The sequence below is a fragment of the Leptidea sinapis genome, chromosome 36, assembly GCF_905404315.1.
Source record: "Leptidea sinapis chromosome 36, ilLepSina1.1, whole genome shotgun sequence".
NCBI lineage: Eukaryota > Metazoa > Arthropoda > Insecta > Lepidoptera > Pieridae > Leptidea > Leptidea sinapis.
Genome location: NC_066300.1, coordinates 5,556,352 through 5,572,955, shown reverse-complemented (window position 1 = coordinate 5,572,955; position 16,604 = coordinate 5,556,352). Strand labels below are relative to the sequence as shown.

Sequence of the window (16,604 nt, the reverse complement as noted above, 5' to 3'; positions counted from 1 at the left end):
AATAAGTATAACAATATTAAGAACATGAATGAAGGAATGAAACATGAACAACCTGACAGAAAATTTTTTGCTGGCGTTTTATTTTAAATATTAAAGATGTATCGTCGGCAAACAGTATAATATCATGTTTATTTTGAATACGATATGGTAAATCATTAACGTAAACCAGGAACAAAAAAGGACCCAAGATTGAGCCCTGTGGTACTTATCTAGCAGTAGCACTGCGCAGTACTGCAACCGCAGATACGGTCGCAAAACAGTGGCGCACTTATGCGGTTTTGTTCCGATTAAAGCCGCCCATCGATTGACCCGCAAAGATGGGAAGAAGTAATGCAGGGCGGAGTTCTGGACTGTCTGTCCATTGATAAATAGGAGTGAGGTAGGGTCGCCTTGGCTAGGACAAAAGGCAGAGCGGAGTTGTTGTTGGAGTTCACGCGAAGAGTCATTCATCACTCCCTCGCTCCGCTTTCCTGATTTATTTTACTCGTCTGTTCCTGCACGGTTTCTGTAGTCTATTTCGCATAAAAAATTAATGAATTATTAAACTATTCGCATATCCTTGACCACTGCAACGGAGAGTATGTCAGTCTTATAAAATCCTAATTAATATTAACACAGCTTTGGTTTCCTGCTTTTCGCTCCACTTTCGTGGACAGGCAGCCGTTATCGTTCTATTATTTGTATGGTCTAGTGTGAACGAAGGGAACCATTCCAGATACTATTATGTAGGTACCATTAAATCCTTTTGTATACTTGCATGGCGGCTATTTTGAAATTCATTAACTTATTCAATCGAGGAAAAAAAAACCTTTGTCAGTTTCTTTTTGCACGTTCAGCTAAGAAACGGCTTAACCGATTAAAGGACTGCTCTCACTGATCTATTGTTACAAGGCCGAGCTCTCCGTAACATTTCCTCCAAAACAAAACAAAAAACTTCAAATTATATGAGAATATAACACGCCGCAACCAACTGTGACATTCATAATGTTAACACGAGGAACAAACATGAACTTGTTATGCCTACTACTCGGTTAAGTCTTTTATTGGCGATGTTTATGCTTCTACAGTATGATCCCAGAAAATGTACCTACAAGACTAATGTGTTTAGAAATTTAAAAGAATTGTTAAAAACGTTTGTGTGGGAAAAGTTACTATAGCATAAACGATTTCCTTAATGACACCACAGACTGGGAATGAAGCGAACACCCTCAGGCTCTTATATAATTATAAATCTTTATTGTACGATATCACATTGTAATCCATATTTTTATATAAAAAAATCCCGCTGAGTTTCTCTTGCGCCCGTTCTTCTCAGGTATGAGGCAGTCTATTCTTAATGGGTGGTAGTTTTTGAAGTTCAATAAGTGATTTTTAATCCTATTTTAAATAAAAATATTTGAATTTGAACCAACGCGGAGAAGATCGCAGTTTCATTTATATGAATACTAGCTGACCCAGCAAACGTTGTATTGCCGATATTAAAATCGCGATACAAAAGTAACTGTTGATCGTAGATGGGTGAAAATTTGAAGTTGTATGCATTTTTTAATGCTGACTCATAATTAAACAAAATTAAAAAAAAAATCTTGTGGACCACCCTTACCATCAACATCTATGAAAAATAGATGTTGGCCGATTCTCAGACCTACTCAATATGCTTACAAAATTTCATGAGAATCGGTCAAGGCGTTTCGGAGGAGTCCGGGAACGAACATTGTGACACGAGAATTTTATATATGAATATTTATAATAATATAGGTATTATTATAAGAGAATATTATAAATGATAGCGAAATAATACAAAGTAATTTTACAGTCCACAACCTCAAATTGTATAAGCAATTAATAAGTTACGAGTATAAGTTACAATATTATGATTTTTTTTTCAGGCCACGTAACGGCTTATCGGTATTGGGCAGCGCAATAGTCCCGGAGCAGAAACCACGCGTTCCAACAATGAGTGAACGCGATCTTACGAGGATATACTCGACGAGACGACGATTTTCTTATCTACGAGCTTGAATTATAATCATTACCCTTCTATGATATCGATACCTACAGCAACGGAGTGTTCGTTAATGAAGGAGAACTTCGCAGTGTCGCGTAGACTCAAGGCACAGAGACATTCCCATGCTAAACGCATCATGTCGACGTCTAGCATTCTATAAACGCAGGCTTTGCGGGAAACTTTTTACCTTGCACAGCCACTTTGTGGGAGCAATTACTGGCAGCAGTATTCCTAAAGCGATACAATTTAGGGACCTTCGAGCTCAGAGCTTACCCCCTGAAAGGCCGGCAATGCATATCTTTGTCACATCCGATCACGTGAGCCTCTTCCCTGATTGCCCCCTCGTATACCTCCTACGTCATTATACCATTTTCACTGCTTATAAAAAACTATGATCCTTGTTTCTGAAGTTTGAATTAATGAAGATATTCGGTCATTGCCAGGTAGAAGGGCACTACATAAAGTGGGCTTTCTCAAATACTAGTCGTCTAAATTTAAATGTACAATATATGTCAGTACCTACTTAAGGAATGTGTCCCCAATTTAATTCCTGTTCTTTTAAATACTAGCTAGGTTCAACCAGAAACAGCTTTAGTTAAAAAGGTTTATTGTTTACATTCGACTAACTCGTAGTCAGTGGTACATACTAAATGATGCTTGATTTATTGTTTAAACAATTAGTTTGATGTGATATTCAATTATATCTACTACGGATTTCTATGCTTTGAAGTTATTTTCTTATGAAAGTAAATTGGACCAGAAGATAGATGAAAGTTTCTGGGTTTAATTAGACTTGAAAGGCGGCATATCAAGTCAATTTCCTAATATGCAATAATTGGGGTTGATCAGGTTATCAACTGTAAAGTAAATCCTGTAGATGGAGCCACAACCTGAGAGTTGAACAAGATATACGAACCAAGCGTCGATGGAACGGTTGGCCCTGTTGGACGGAACCCTAGAGGTCGCGGGTTCGAGTCCCGCATCGTTCATAAATTTTGGTTACAAATTTTATTTGTATTGATAAAATATCCATTTAGTTAATTTTTATTACAATGTATACTACATAGGTACCTACATATTATGTATGATTACTACTTTCACTATTATGATAACTAAATAATGATTTATTAAGTTGCTAGCTATATTATAGGTAGATATTCCTACATATTCGTTAGATTCAAGACGACTATCCTAGCAATAGGTTACGATAGTATTAAATTTATTTTACTAGTACCTAACTTAACTGTTCACGAGACTGTTAATGTTTATAAAATAAAACTTTAAATATGTAACAAAAATATTACAATCTATGCCTAGTGCCTTAAGTTAATTTTGTAATCTTAAGGTTTTGTTAATGTATGATATAAATATTACTTGTTGAAATAACATTTTTTTTATTAAAATAAGTACGAGACGAGCATGACGTTCAGCTGATGGTAATTGATACGCCCTGCCCATTACAATGCAGTGCCGCTCAGGATTCTTGAAAGACCCCAAAAATTCTGAGCGGCACTACAACTCCGCTCGTCACCTTGAGACATAAGATGTTAAGTCTCATTTGCCCAATGTATTCACTAGCTACGGCGCCCTTCAGACCGAAACACAGTAATGCTTACACATTACTGCTTCACGTCAGAAATAGGCGCCGTTGTGGTACCCATTAAAAGAATATTAATTATAAAATTAAAAGATACGTATCTATTTAACATGTCTTTTTTTGAATAATATATAAGTATCTATATTTGTATTCAATTAGGTACCTACTTACGGCCGTTCCCAATATTCAGTCTATCTCCGGTTGTGGCATACTTGAGATAAAAAATCGTAACTATCGTTGACTTTTCTGTCCCAATAAACTTATCTACGGTAACTTATCTTATCCGTACACGCTGTCTGTCAATGGGACGACGTATAGCTTACTAAATAGATGTTTGTATGGAAATTGCAACAGTGAACTGGCGATAAGAATGACTTATCGGGTATATTTAGACAGCTAATTACTGACAGCAGAAGGTAGTAATTTATTTCTATCTGTAGATAGTATATTGGGAACGGGCGTTACTAATTATCACACAATTATTTTTTCTTCTTTAATAACGACTAAAGTTCATAGTAGGTATATCTGTCTAGACTCTAGATCAGTGTTCCACAACCTTTTGCCTTTGTCCACTAAGACCCATTGAAAAGATTCATTGATGGATCTTTTTCCACTTTTATGTCCACTTTGATCCATTAATCAAGACTGTTGTACATAGTGGATTTTTAAGCACAAATGAGTGTCAAAAAATGCATTGCACATGTAAGGGTGGTGATATACAAAACTCAAATAAACTATATTACTTCAATCTATTAGAACCTTGCACTATTAGAAGAAAATCTAGGAAATTGAATTTTTCAGATTCTAGCGTTCTTATTGGTGATAATAGCAACAAAAATACAAATTTTAATAAACGGTTTTAAGCAGTGGTTTCACACATAACAAGAATACGACCTGAAAATACCATGCTATGTTATATAGCGTTAAAAACTCTAGGAGAAGACGAACAGCTCAAATCAAATTTATGCCTTTATTCACCACTATTAAGCCGAAAGTATAAACATAAACACATGTATTGGGCACTTGTTAGAAAAATTGACGAAATACACTGTCGGAGACATTTAAGTATAAAATATGCAAATAAATACAAAACAATATGTAACAGACACAAAACATAATTAAATATTCTTAAAAAACGACCCGTGTTACATAATTTTTTGTAATTTAATGTAATTTTTTATGTTTCCATTGTACATAATATAATTTCAATTAGTAAAATCTTATTTAAAACACACTTTTCTATTTGAAATATAAACGTATTGTCTGAAGCGCAAAAAATATTATATTGTTGCAGCAAGGCCTCCAAAAAACAATTGCTGTATAGTTTTGTAACAATTGTAAATCTGTCCATGATTTCACGAGTTTACAAAAGGTTTGTGGAGACAGATTCTTTCAAAAGTAGAAATGGTACTGTCAGACGCCGCAGGGTAGAACAACTTCTGGCGGCGACAAGCTTCCTAATTCCTGTGACAACTTCATTGCGAAATCGCTTTCTTCTCTCTAATACTATTATAAATAAGCTCCACGAGGTGTTTGACATAGCACTGCATGAGCCATATAAAGAAGGCTAAAGTGCCACATCCGTTAGGACAATCGAATCGTCCAAAATTGTCTGCAGAACAGAGACATGGTAACTTAAAATTGATCGTTGCATGAAAACTTGGACAATTGGACTGAATAGAAATGAACCTCCCTTTCATTCCCTGATTAGTGTAGAAATTGTTGATATGATGCAGTTGGTCGCTCTTTACGATGAAAAGATAATCTAATGTAAATAGTTGAAATTTGTATATAAGTATATTAATTTGGTAAAAACACTGTACTAAAAAAATATTTTTTTAATCACTTGGTGTATTACATCCTAATAATGGATTTTTTGACATTCATTTGTGCTTAAAAGTCCACTATGTACAACAGTCTTGATTAATGGATCAAAGTGGAAAAAGATCCATTAATGGATCTTTTCAATGGATCTTAGTGGACAAAGGTAACAATTTTAGGCAATGCCCCACCTTAACATTTCTAAATATTTATGCTTACATAATGTTTAAGAAATATAAACGATAAGATTTAAGAAGAAATCACTATAAAATTGTTAGTAAAACATCGTAAGATTTTCTTTCTTTCTTTCTTATGAATAATTTCAAAACTGAAATTCAAAATTATTTTAATATTGATTTTTCTATATTCATTTAGTGCAATCCTTGCTCTTGATGCTTGCTGCACAGAGATTTTATATTAGGTTCCAATTTACTTAGCTTTAATCTTGAGGAAAGATTTAATTATTTGTTTGTATTGAATACGCTCCGCAACTACTGAACCGATTTGAATAATTCTTTCACTGTTGGGAAGCCACATTACCCCGGTTGATATAGGGTACATTACATTTTCAAAAAAATTTGGGATCCCTACTAAAAGTCCAATAATGTAACCCAAGAATTAAAAATATGCACGCGAACGATGTCGCGGGGTATCAGCTAGTATTATATAAAGTCAATTTATTTATTTTATCACTAAGTAAATAATTACAGCATTAAATCTACATTCTTCAGTCGCAGAAATCAAATGAAACAGCTCTTCCGAACACTCCCCGTGTTAAATGCGGTAGAAAATACACAACATCTCTACGCAACACTATGATCCAGTCATTCACAGAGCTCTGGGGTCCCCGACAATGTGTTTGATAAGCAAGTGGGTTGTCTTAAGCAATCTAAATAACAGAATACACAACTAAAGGATACTGAACTAGGCAATGCTTATTTGTCGGTTGTGTGACCCCAGCTTAAGCATTGAAGTAATAGTGATCCAGTATGTTTGTAGTATCATTGACCAAATTGTTTTGGTAAGTCATTCTGAACCATGCAAACCGTAACATTACTTCTACACAACTGAAGTAATATACTTTATCTACACCTATGCTTTAAATCCTTTATTAAAGATTCTGAAACAGTTAGCTTATTACCAACATTAAAACACCCAATGTTCTAATAACCATTACATCATCCAAACGAGTGTTGTAATGTTGTACTGAATTCCATAACAACACTCCTTGGTTTTTTTTTCAATCCCTTCATGCGCAAAGAGTATCAACAAACAGCCACATTCTTATTGCTCGATGCGTGGTATCTGTATGAATTTACAAAAACAAACATTTTCGTTTACGCGCGTTCCACACTACCAGAACGTGGCGCGCCGTAGAAAAAAGTAGGTTATTCGAAACCCCGCCATTTTTCTTGAAAAAATGAGCGATTGAAGTTTTGACAGCACACCGCCGGATATTTTAAACGCTGCAAAAGAACATAATATTCAAGTGAATTTTAATAATTGCACAATACAAAATGTAAATTACTACTAAAATAAATAATTAACTATTTCATTAACACTTAGTTTATTTGTATAAAATCAGTAATGGATGATATTAAGTTATTACTAAGACTGGCTGTTTTAATGTTAGCACTAAGCTAACTGTTTCAGAATCTTTTAAAGGATTCATATTCTGGGTGTAGATAAAGTTTTGTATGCAACTGTTGATAATTAGGTATTAAAACACTCATGTGATACTATTATCACACTCAGCTTCGCCTCGTGTGATAAACCCACACTCGTGTTTTAATACCCCTTATTACACAACAGTTGCATAAATAACTATTAACAGATTCCTGATTTTCAATTATTATACTTCCACAGACAGAAACGTGATTGATATTTACATGGGTTTTCACCATTTTATTGAATAATGCTTTCACTATAGAATTTGCAAATAACCATAAAAAAACCAAATTTCTGAAGCATTTGTTGTGATTTTATTTTATATTTAAACAATTATTAAGACGGCTTATCATTCCGCTGCCTCTAAACTCGCTACAGCCATTGCAAGAGCACCATTTCTTGATGTGTTTCCACCAATAAACCCTGTACTATGACAGAATATGCAACCTTCAATTCCAGCCACATCACTTAGAATTTGATCACGGACACCCCACCAATTTTTATGCAATGGTTTCCTGAAATAAAAAAAAAATATTAAAATAATTATATTAAGATGGCATGGAGTTTCAGTACATACATTTCAGTATATCAACAAATTCATTTTGATGTGACAATACATACAAGAATATACACAAATTTAATTACTTAGTGATATTTACAACATAATCTTATACTTTACATAAAAGGCAATGAAACCTAGGGGGAGACATTTAAAGGAAGTTGGGAGAGGATCTTCAGGAGGCATAAAATTGTACAAAGAAGGTTCCATTAAAGGACAATGAGTCAAGAATCCGGACTATAAATAATTTATTTATAACTCTAGACAGAAAACCGGCACAGATACATAATTAAAATAAACAAATATTTTCGTATGTGTTCCGAGGCACATATTTTTTAATTTTCATGTATGACTTTAGAAAATGAAAATAAAATAGCTTTATTTGTATAATACTGAAAATAATAACTTTGTTAAAATTAAGGTAGATTAATTAATTACTTAATTAATCTTGGTTGACAAATATTTAAATTTTTTCAATTCATAATATTATTATTATAGTTAGTGTTTTGTTTTATTTAAAAAAAAATTAACTTCAAAGCCTAGGGCAAAATGAAGCTGTCCATGTAAAAAAAAAAACTTATGAATATTTTTAGGAATGTACAATAAGATATACGTATGTAATGTACAATAATGTACAATGAGATAAGGCCCTGATTCATAAACAACACTTTTCAGCACAAAAGTATGATTAAAATTATTCTGCAGAGGTCTTTTTTTTATTACTTTAAGGGACAAGACAAGCAGGATGTTACGCTGATGGTAATTGATACTCTCTGCCTATTACAATGAGTGGCACTAATGTCCATGCCCAGTAATGTCACTAGCTATGGCACCCTTCAGACCGAAACAATAATGCTTACACATTACTGCTTCACACCAGAAAAAGGCACCATTGTTGTGGTACCTATAATCTAGCCGGCATCCTGTATGAAGCGCTATATGTATATCCCACTCAATAGGACGACATAACACTGTGTGCTCGTGCAAATATGATATAGTAAAATAAATTTTAAACAAACCTGGTTATAAAGCTACCCAAACTCACAGCAACAGCTTGTACTCTCCAAGACTTAGGCTTGTCATTAAATAAAACATACTTAATCTCTTTATTAATCAGGCCCAACTCTTCTTCCAGGTCATACAAATGTTCTTTCCATGGAATGTGTTCAGTAAACTCAATTATACTGCCAGATTTATGTATATGAAATCTGTCTTCTATAGCTTTTTTAACAGAATCCCTAGCTGGAAGCCATGATAATATTAAATAGTTTAGAGAATGTAAAAATTCCTCACTAACAAGATTCATTGCTTTAACAAATAATTCGTCAGTATTCAATGTCTGTGGTATATTCCACTGTGGATTCAGTCTTTCCACTCGCTTGCTTAAATATGTGTTTATTTTATACTTTGGTTCCTCTAAAGTCATTGGTACTCCATTGTCTATGGCATCTACTTCTTGAATAAACTTTTCATAGACCTTTTTGTATATTAATTGAAGATTATCTGTAGTTAAGGGATGCTCAATAGGGGCCATATGCCTAATTAATCTTTCCCCATAAAAAGTGTAGACAAGGCCTGCTGAACTCAATCTGGAAAAACACAATATATATAATTATGTTATGAGATTGACTTACCTCATATATATATATATATACAATTCTAATCAATGGACACAAATTCAGTTTTGAAACATTGCATTGAGCTACAATGACAACATTAAATGAACACACTGCTAGAAAAACATAGTAGTAAAAAAATCTTGAAATAGAACAAATTATTTAAATAAAATTTTATCACCCTTACTACTTAGTAGTGCCCATACTCACCTACGGGTTCTGAACAGCTACAGTGTGTCATGTCACAAGTAGGTGTCAGTACCTACACTAGCATGTGCCTACTAGATTACTTAAAGTTTTTCCAATATGATATAGAAAATTGATTTATTTTGGTAAATTGGTTTCTATTTATTTATTTTTTATGATTACGGTTAAGTATATTCTTTTTATGAAAATAAGGGACATGACGAGCAGGACGTTCAGCTCATGGTATATGATACACCCTGCCCATTACAATGCAGTGCCGCTCAGGATTATTGAAAAACCCAAAAATTCTCAATGCTCTACTTTAATTTGCCCAATAATTTCAATAGCTATGGTGCTCTTCAGGCTAAAACACAGTAATGCTTATATGTTACTGCTTCACGGAAGAAATAGACGCCATTGTGGTACCCATAATCTAGCCCGCATCTGGTGCAAGGGAGCCTCCCAGTGGTAAATTGTTAAATAGCTTTAGCTGTATTTTATTTATGTAGCCAATGTAGCTCTTTGCTCTGACATGCTGCCTTAACCACTTGGACACACCATTTGCCAAGTCATAGTAGTTTAACCCGTCACTGGTTAAGCTGCCACAAAGCGCGTGGCGCACATGCCCCTCTTAAGCCGCCGCGCGTTACCGACGCCAATTTCAAGGGCTCGTGTTACAATAAATTTATTGCTTTTGAAGTGTTTCGGCTTGTTTATAAAAACGAACGTCAATGCTTTTGTTATTAAGCAAACTAGGCTTTGTTAGATTACATAAACAACAGATACTGCATAATTTAAACAAATTTCGTTTAAAGTAGGGCTGTCATGCATTTTTTATGATTTTTTTATATTTACCTACAGATTACATTTCGATTATTACTAATGAATGTAGTAATTTTTTATAACTAAAACATACTTCAAAGTTTCTAATTAGTCATAGAATAGTTACTAAAACATCATAGATAATACAAAAAATTTTTAAATCAACTGCTACAGATAATTAAAATAATAAATGGCTGACCGCATTTTGACGGCTTGTCGTATTTACAGATAAAGTTTTAAAATTAAATATTCTTACTTTTATAGTCTGTTAAATTACCTTTCTTGTGGTATATCGTGTAGCTTCTCTTACTCTGTGTATATTTAACGAAAAAATATCTGCTACCGTTGTGTGCCAAGCAGACATACGACATCTGGTTTGGCACTCAACGGTAGTTTTGATAGCAGATGTTGGACGTCTGATTGGCACCTCGCGGGTTAGTGGTAAAACTAATGTTTGCAACAGCACCAAAACATCAAATTAGGACCCACATCACAGAGGATATAACTTCAGTGACTATTGAAGTATAGATAATAAAGTATTTTGTTTAGTAAAAATACATTTATGCACTTACTTAATATCATATTTATCACCAACTTCTGGCCTTAAACTACTAAAGGTCTCACTAAATTCCCTTTGATGATGATCATATCTCTTCAAGTCATGATCAAAAACTGCACCAACATCGACTACAATATCACATGTCTTAAGTGTTTCTTGGTTCCTTGACCTAATAATTTGTGCATCCTTGTATTCAGGAAGTTGTTTTAGCATGTAGCATGCAAGGACTTCATCACAATGAAATACTCCATCATGTGTTCCAATCTGAAATGAATAGAAATCATGGAATCAATTGATAAAATGGATAAAAGAGGCTCCTAAGCATAGGATTCTTGACAGGTTGTTTTTTTTAATTATGAGTAGGGGAAAGGTTATGTTTATGGGTAGGAGAGTTAAGGGTAGGTGCGCTAGCACACCTACCCTTAATTTCTTATGTCTAAAAAAAACAATGAGCTGTCAGTTTGATGGGAGGTATATTTATTTTTAACCTCCAAATAGCAGTGTGTAGGAAAAATTTAGTGTATTGTTTTAGGGCAACATAACAGGTGAAATTTTAAAATAGGCTACTAAGAGTGCCTGTCATACATAGTTTGGGCTTTCAAGAACTTTTCCAATTTTGTTCAGATGTATTTAAATGTAATGAGAATGTTGCTTTTTAAAATTCATACAAAAGTCGACCGGATTAGCACTTCTTTCAAATACATATTACATAAAAAAAACTCACTCGCCCCTTGTAACTTCTTGTTTTGCTTTGCTAATGTAAAGTAAAAATCAAGATACAGTTAAATTATAAACTTTTTCGTGAGACACTATTAACTTTATTTATTTAAATCTAATAAATTATAATCTTTGAGTCAGTCTCAAAATAGTGTGAGACAGGGCATTATGACGTGAAGTTTATCTAAGATTTGCCTTTGGTTTCTGCTACTATGAAAAAAGTATATTTTGAAACCTGAAACACTATAACAGCTAATTTATTACAGCAATACATTTAGTTAACTGAAGTTTGCCCAATAAAATATTGAATTAAATATGCTTGTACATACAAGCTACCGTTCCATAACATATTTTTGGGGTTATGGATGTTTTTATACCACCACCTGTGACCTGTGACACAAACCTTCATGGTACTTATTGATTTCGATAACTGCGTTGACACAGAAACTACTTTGTAGTATGATGAATTGTATTTGTTTAACACTTTATTAATCACCGCGTTTCTGATGCTTGGCAAAAATAAAACCATATGTAACACAATATAGTGGCGTACTGACCACAAGCAATCAATAAATAAAAATGCGCTGAATTACAATTTACAAAATTAATTAATTAATTATTGAATAATAATATTATGAAAAACTTGATGAATATTCGTGTTACAAGACGTCCGTAGTCCGTACTATAGTCGGAAATCGGAATTCGGAAATGTCATTCCGCATTCGAGAATCGAGATCAAAAATGTAAGCAGAGAAATGTCACTGTCAGACGATTCAGAGATTATCAAAATTTTTATAGGTAGTTTATAAACTACCTATTTTACAATTATTATAAACTTATTTAGATCATTTTCTTCAAAATTAAATTTTTTGATATGAGTCATTGAATAGTTAGCGATTTGCTTGAGGCAGTAATTGTGGGGTGCGATTCTAACCTTCGGGAGTTGTAAGGAGCATTATCTAAACGTATACCGAATTGGTTTTTAGCATTGGCTGTAACCCCTTTAACCACATTAACACCTTAATTGAGCTATGTTTCGTCCTGGTAATATATGAACCTTCCTTCTCTATGATATTGCTTTATGGTTAACAAGTATCGCTTTCTCAATAATATTATATCTTGCCGATCTATTAAACTGCTGCGGCGCTTGCAGATAGCATATTTAGAATTTAAATGTTTAGAACGATTCTCATTGAAAAACCAGGCACATTAGGATCGTAGTTTACAGCTACAACAATCTTAACTCATTATTAATAACTTGAGTGCAAGAGTAGCCAACATACATAAAAATATAACCAAATGACCAAACTATCACAATAATATAATAACTAGGATGCCGCAATCGCTCGTCGGACTGCTTCGCTTCGAGCGAGGTCTGTGTACAAAAACAAAACAAAATTAATTCAAACAAAAACAATAAAAATAATCTTTTGGAATTTGGCGCCATATTTAAACCAGTAATTAGCACCTCATTTGATCACATGATAAACTTGTGCTGATTTGCATTGGAGACACCCGGTGGGAGCTCCGCTCAGCTTCGCTCAATTTTAAAAATGAACATCAAAATTGGTTCACCCAGACGAAAGTTCTGAGGTAACAAATTTATAAAGAAATATCGCCGAATTGATAACCTCCTCCTTTTTGAAGTCGGTTAAATATACGATTAGTTATAATAATAATTCGTATTATAAATACGTACCAGCGCTGGTTCTTGGGAATGGTCTATCATCACGGGCAGGATTATTGACGCTAAAGCTGTCTTCGTGTAAATAACTATCCCATATGAAGCTTCCATATGACTACCTCATGAAAGCTGAGAAGGACAAGTTCAGCAAGTACTTTGACTTGGCTAACGAGATAGACCAATATATTATGACACGTTGAGTCGATAACAAAGCCCGGATAGTCCTTACGGCGGTCAGCAAAGAGCCTCGATCAAAAGGTTCTCGCTAAGCGGTTGGCTCAAAGATCAAATACAGATGTCTCTGTCTGCGGCTCTGCCATTGATAGCTCAGCCCTTGGGCATGGCTCGCCCTCTCGGCACTCCAAGTTTATTATATTTTGTTTTTGCATCTATCTAATATTATCATTTTATGTATAAAATAATTTATATATCTATTATAGTATATTTTAATAGGCTAAGTGATTTTATGAAATTATTTTTGTTATATTATGGAGGACCATTATAGGAATAATAAAGAAATAATTATTCCGCGAGGGGTAATTTTAGTCATAATAATAATTTGACAACACCTAAGACTACTCCTGTCAAAACTATTACTATCTAAAAGGGACACGCGGGACTATTTCAATAGTGTCAATATTCTAACGGCCGTTCCCAATATTCAGTCTATCTCGGCGCTTAGCTACCTCGTTAGAGTAAAAGTGTTCTGTGTTAGCTACCCAATGATATTTAAAAGTATAGGTAGGTTACCTAGACACTATTCGGTGTTTGTAAATGATACACTAACGCACACATGAATAATTTAACATTGCAATAGCACACTACATTAGGTACAATTACACGTCAAAGAAGGATAGTAAATGCAATAATCGCAAGCGAAAAAGAGATAAATCTAATTTGCTAATTGCTTCGTCTTTGATAGAAAAATACAAAATAATTCAGCAGATATGATTTTTTACTGTACACCGTGATTTATGTCTAACATACAATTAATTGGGTTCATGTAGTAAAAGTTATAAAATAGTAAAACTGCATTCAAATCATGTAAATAAAGTGTCATTGATTTTATAAAAAATTAATATTGAGCGTTGTCATGGCGATATAATTTTTAATTTGTCAGAGAAATAAAATGTTTTAATTCATGATTTCTTAACTGTGGTATGTAATTCTATGATTTTTTTTACTTATTATTAATATCGTAATTAGTGGATCTTCCCAAAACACAAGACGGCATTTTAATGTTGAACCTACATCAAATTGTAAGCAATTCTGTCAACAACAAACGCGTGCGTACCCTTTTCGTATCGAGAGCGCAAAGAGTATAATAATATATATGCGAGAGCGACTACGACCAAAGGGACCATGTGTCTCCATTTACAGTGCGTTCACAGTTATTTTACCTCTTGCTGTTAGGTTAGCTAACCTGAGCGTAATGTTGCCATATTTAGTTTCTATGACTCCCTTATACAACTTGTTAAATTTTACGGTAATGCTGATAATTTATTATACAATATATGTAATAATATATTTGAACGTAAAGTTTGTAATAAGATCTTTTGTTATCGGGACGGACGAACGCATTTAAATTGATCTATATTTGGAATCATCGGTTATACATAAATTTGCTTACCATAATTTTTGTTATATTTGATATGTAAACGTAAATTTTCATTTATAATTACATCAGTGTGATATATTTACTATTAATATTTTTTTTTATAATAATTAATATATTTATTTTGAATAAGCATGATCCATGCGGATTGCCGATGATGAATAATCACAATCAGATGAATCATCGTAACTGTTTTCAGATTCTGTATCAGACTCAGCATTCAATTCTATTATGAATCTGTCCATAGCAGTATCCATAAACCCATCTCTTTCACATAGCTTGTCTTCAATGTGGCGCACATGTTCGCATTGTTTTTGCCAGTCTTATGCAGTGATATACTGAAAATAATTTTCAGTTAAATTAACAATATTGTTTGTTTCTTGCCCTACATTTTCAATAGCTACTCGCCTTTTAACGAGACTCCACTTTTAAAGAGATTCAATTGCGTTTAGCTCGCAGTGGTATGGCGGTAATCTCGCCACCTTTTGGCCATGAGCTTGAAGGATTTGATCGGCTTCATATATTTGAGCTTCTTTATGCTCTTCAATAATTTCATATAATTGAGGTTTTACCATGATAGGCAGATAAGATAACCCCTCATTTGTTATTCAGTTTTGCATTTCTGCTTTGGTAGAGCTTAATATCGGTGCTTTGTTCAACTTTACCGTGTGATAAGGGGCATATTCCATAACTTCTAAATTATATAATATAGTTGGCAAGTTAGGAATTAGTTTTTCCTGAAGCAATTTCATAAAATTTGTTTTATTCATGTCATCGTGGTAGTCACCCGATTTCGACTGGGATTTAAATATTAATAAGGCAGGTGGTATAAGTCCCATTTCACCACCTCCATGAACAATTATCCATCGCACGTCAGTAAAACCGTTTTTAGGACACCTTCTTGCTCCTCCTTGTACCTTGTACCTCGTACCTCCGCTACAGAACTTTCTTTAGAATATCAAGTTTCCAGTAAAATTGGGAAAAAATTTAAAGATAGTTCACCCTAATTTACATATCTTTCACAGCAGCCATTCGTTGACGAACCTTTGCAAATGGAATTAAAGGAGCATTATTTTGTTTTTCTCTATCACAGAAATTACGCACCGATATTCGATAATATAATATTTCATCCGCTACCTTAAATTCTTTTCGGCATGCTATCAGATGAAATTTCACAAATATTAAAGAAAAACGCTAGGAACTTTACAAAACGACTCGACAGCAACACCAACATAAAGAAAACACATTATGACTTCTGTCAGAGGTTAAATAACTGTGAACGGACTGTAGGCGGTTCATTTTCAGCGCGCTAGTGATATATCTACCTCTTTTAATACTATAATATCATTGTAGCTACCTACTTTCTGTGACATCTCGGTTGTTACGAAAAAAATTCAACTTTAATTACTTTTATTATTGGAAATGGATAATTATAAAGATAACCGTCTTATGGCATTGAAAAGTCGAAATTATTTAGTATCGATCAGCATATATCAGTACAATTAACAAATTTTAACTGGTCTAGATACTGATAAAATTGTGATATAAGTAATAATGACTAGTGAAGAAAATGAGTAAGTTATGAAATAATTATTTTACTATATTGTGGACATACGGCAGTTTTTAGTTTGCATCAAAGTTATAAATATGTTTTTAATGAAATACTTTTATATTTTATTATTAAAATTTTACCTGCCGATGAGACGATAAAACGTAGTGATTATATTCTCTTTGAGACGATATGCCAAGGTA

General features: G+C 33.6%; 2 protein-coding genes and 1 pseudogene across 2 annotated transcripts in view; 1 reads left to right on the top strand and 2 right to left on the bottom strand.

Moving 5' to 3' along the window:
* Nucleotides 1-2,722, top strand: part of LOC126975546 (uncharacterized) — a 57,238-nt gene extending 54,516 nt beyond the window's left edge. The window contains exon 11 of the mRNA XM_050823475.1: nt 1,890-2,722. Within this exon, the coding sequence (XP_050679432.1) occupies nt 1,890-2,022 (133 nt within the window). The 3' untranslated portion in view covers nt 2,023-2,722. The remainder of the gene's footprint in view (nt 1-1,889) is intronic.
* Nucleotides 2,723-7,385: 4,663 nt separating this feature from the next.
* LOC126975626 (MYG1 protein) lies at nt 7,386-12,249 on the bottom strand. The gene is made up of 4 exons (XM_050823629.1): nt 11,957-12,249; nt 10,850-11,100; nt 8,673-9,242; nt 7,386-7,609 (listed from the first exon to the last, which is right to left on the bottom strand). The coding sequence occupies exons 1-4, from the start codon at nt 12,080-12,082 to the stop codon at nt 7,444-7,446; spliced, it is 1,113 nt and encodes a 370-aa protein (XP_050679586.1). The 5' UTR covers nt 12,083-12,249; the 3' UTR covers nt 7,386-7,443.
* A 2,722-nt stretch (nt 12,250-14,971) lies between these two features.
* LOC126975545 (uncharacterized) lies at nt 14,972-15,622 on the bottom strand (annotated as a pseudogene).
* Nucleotides 15,623-16,604: the final 982 nt, after the last annotated feature.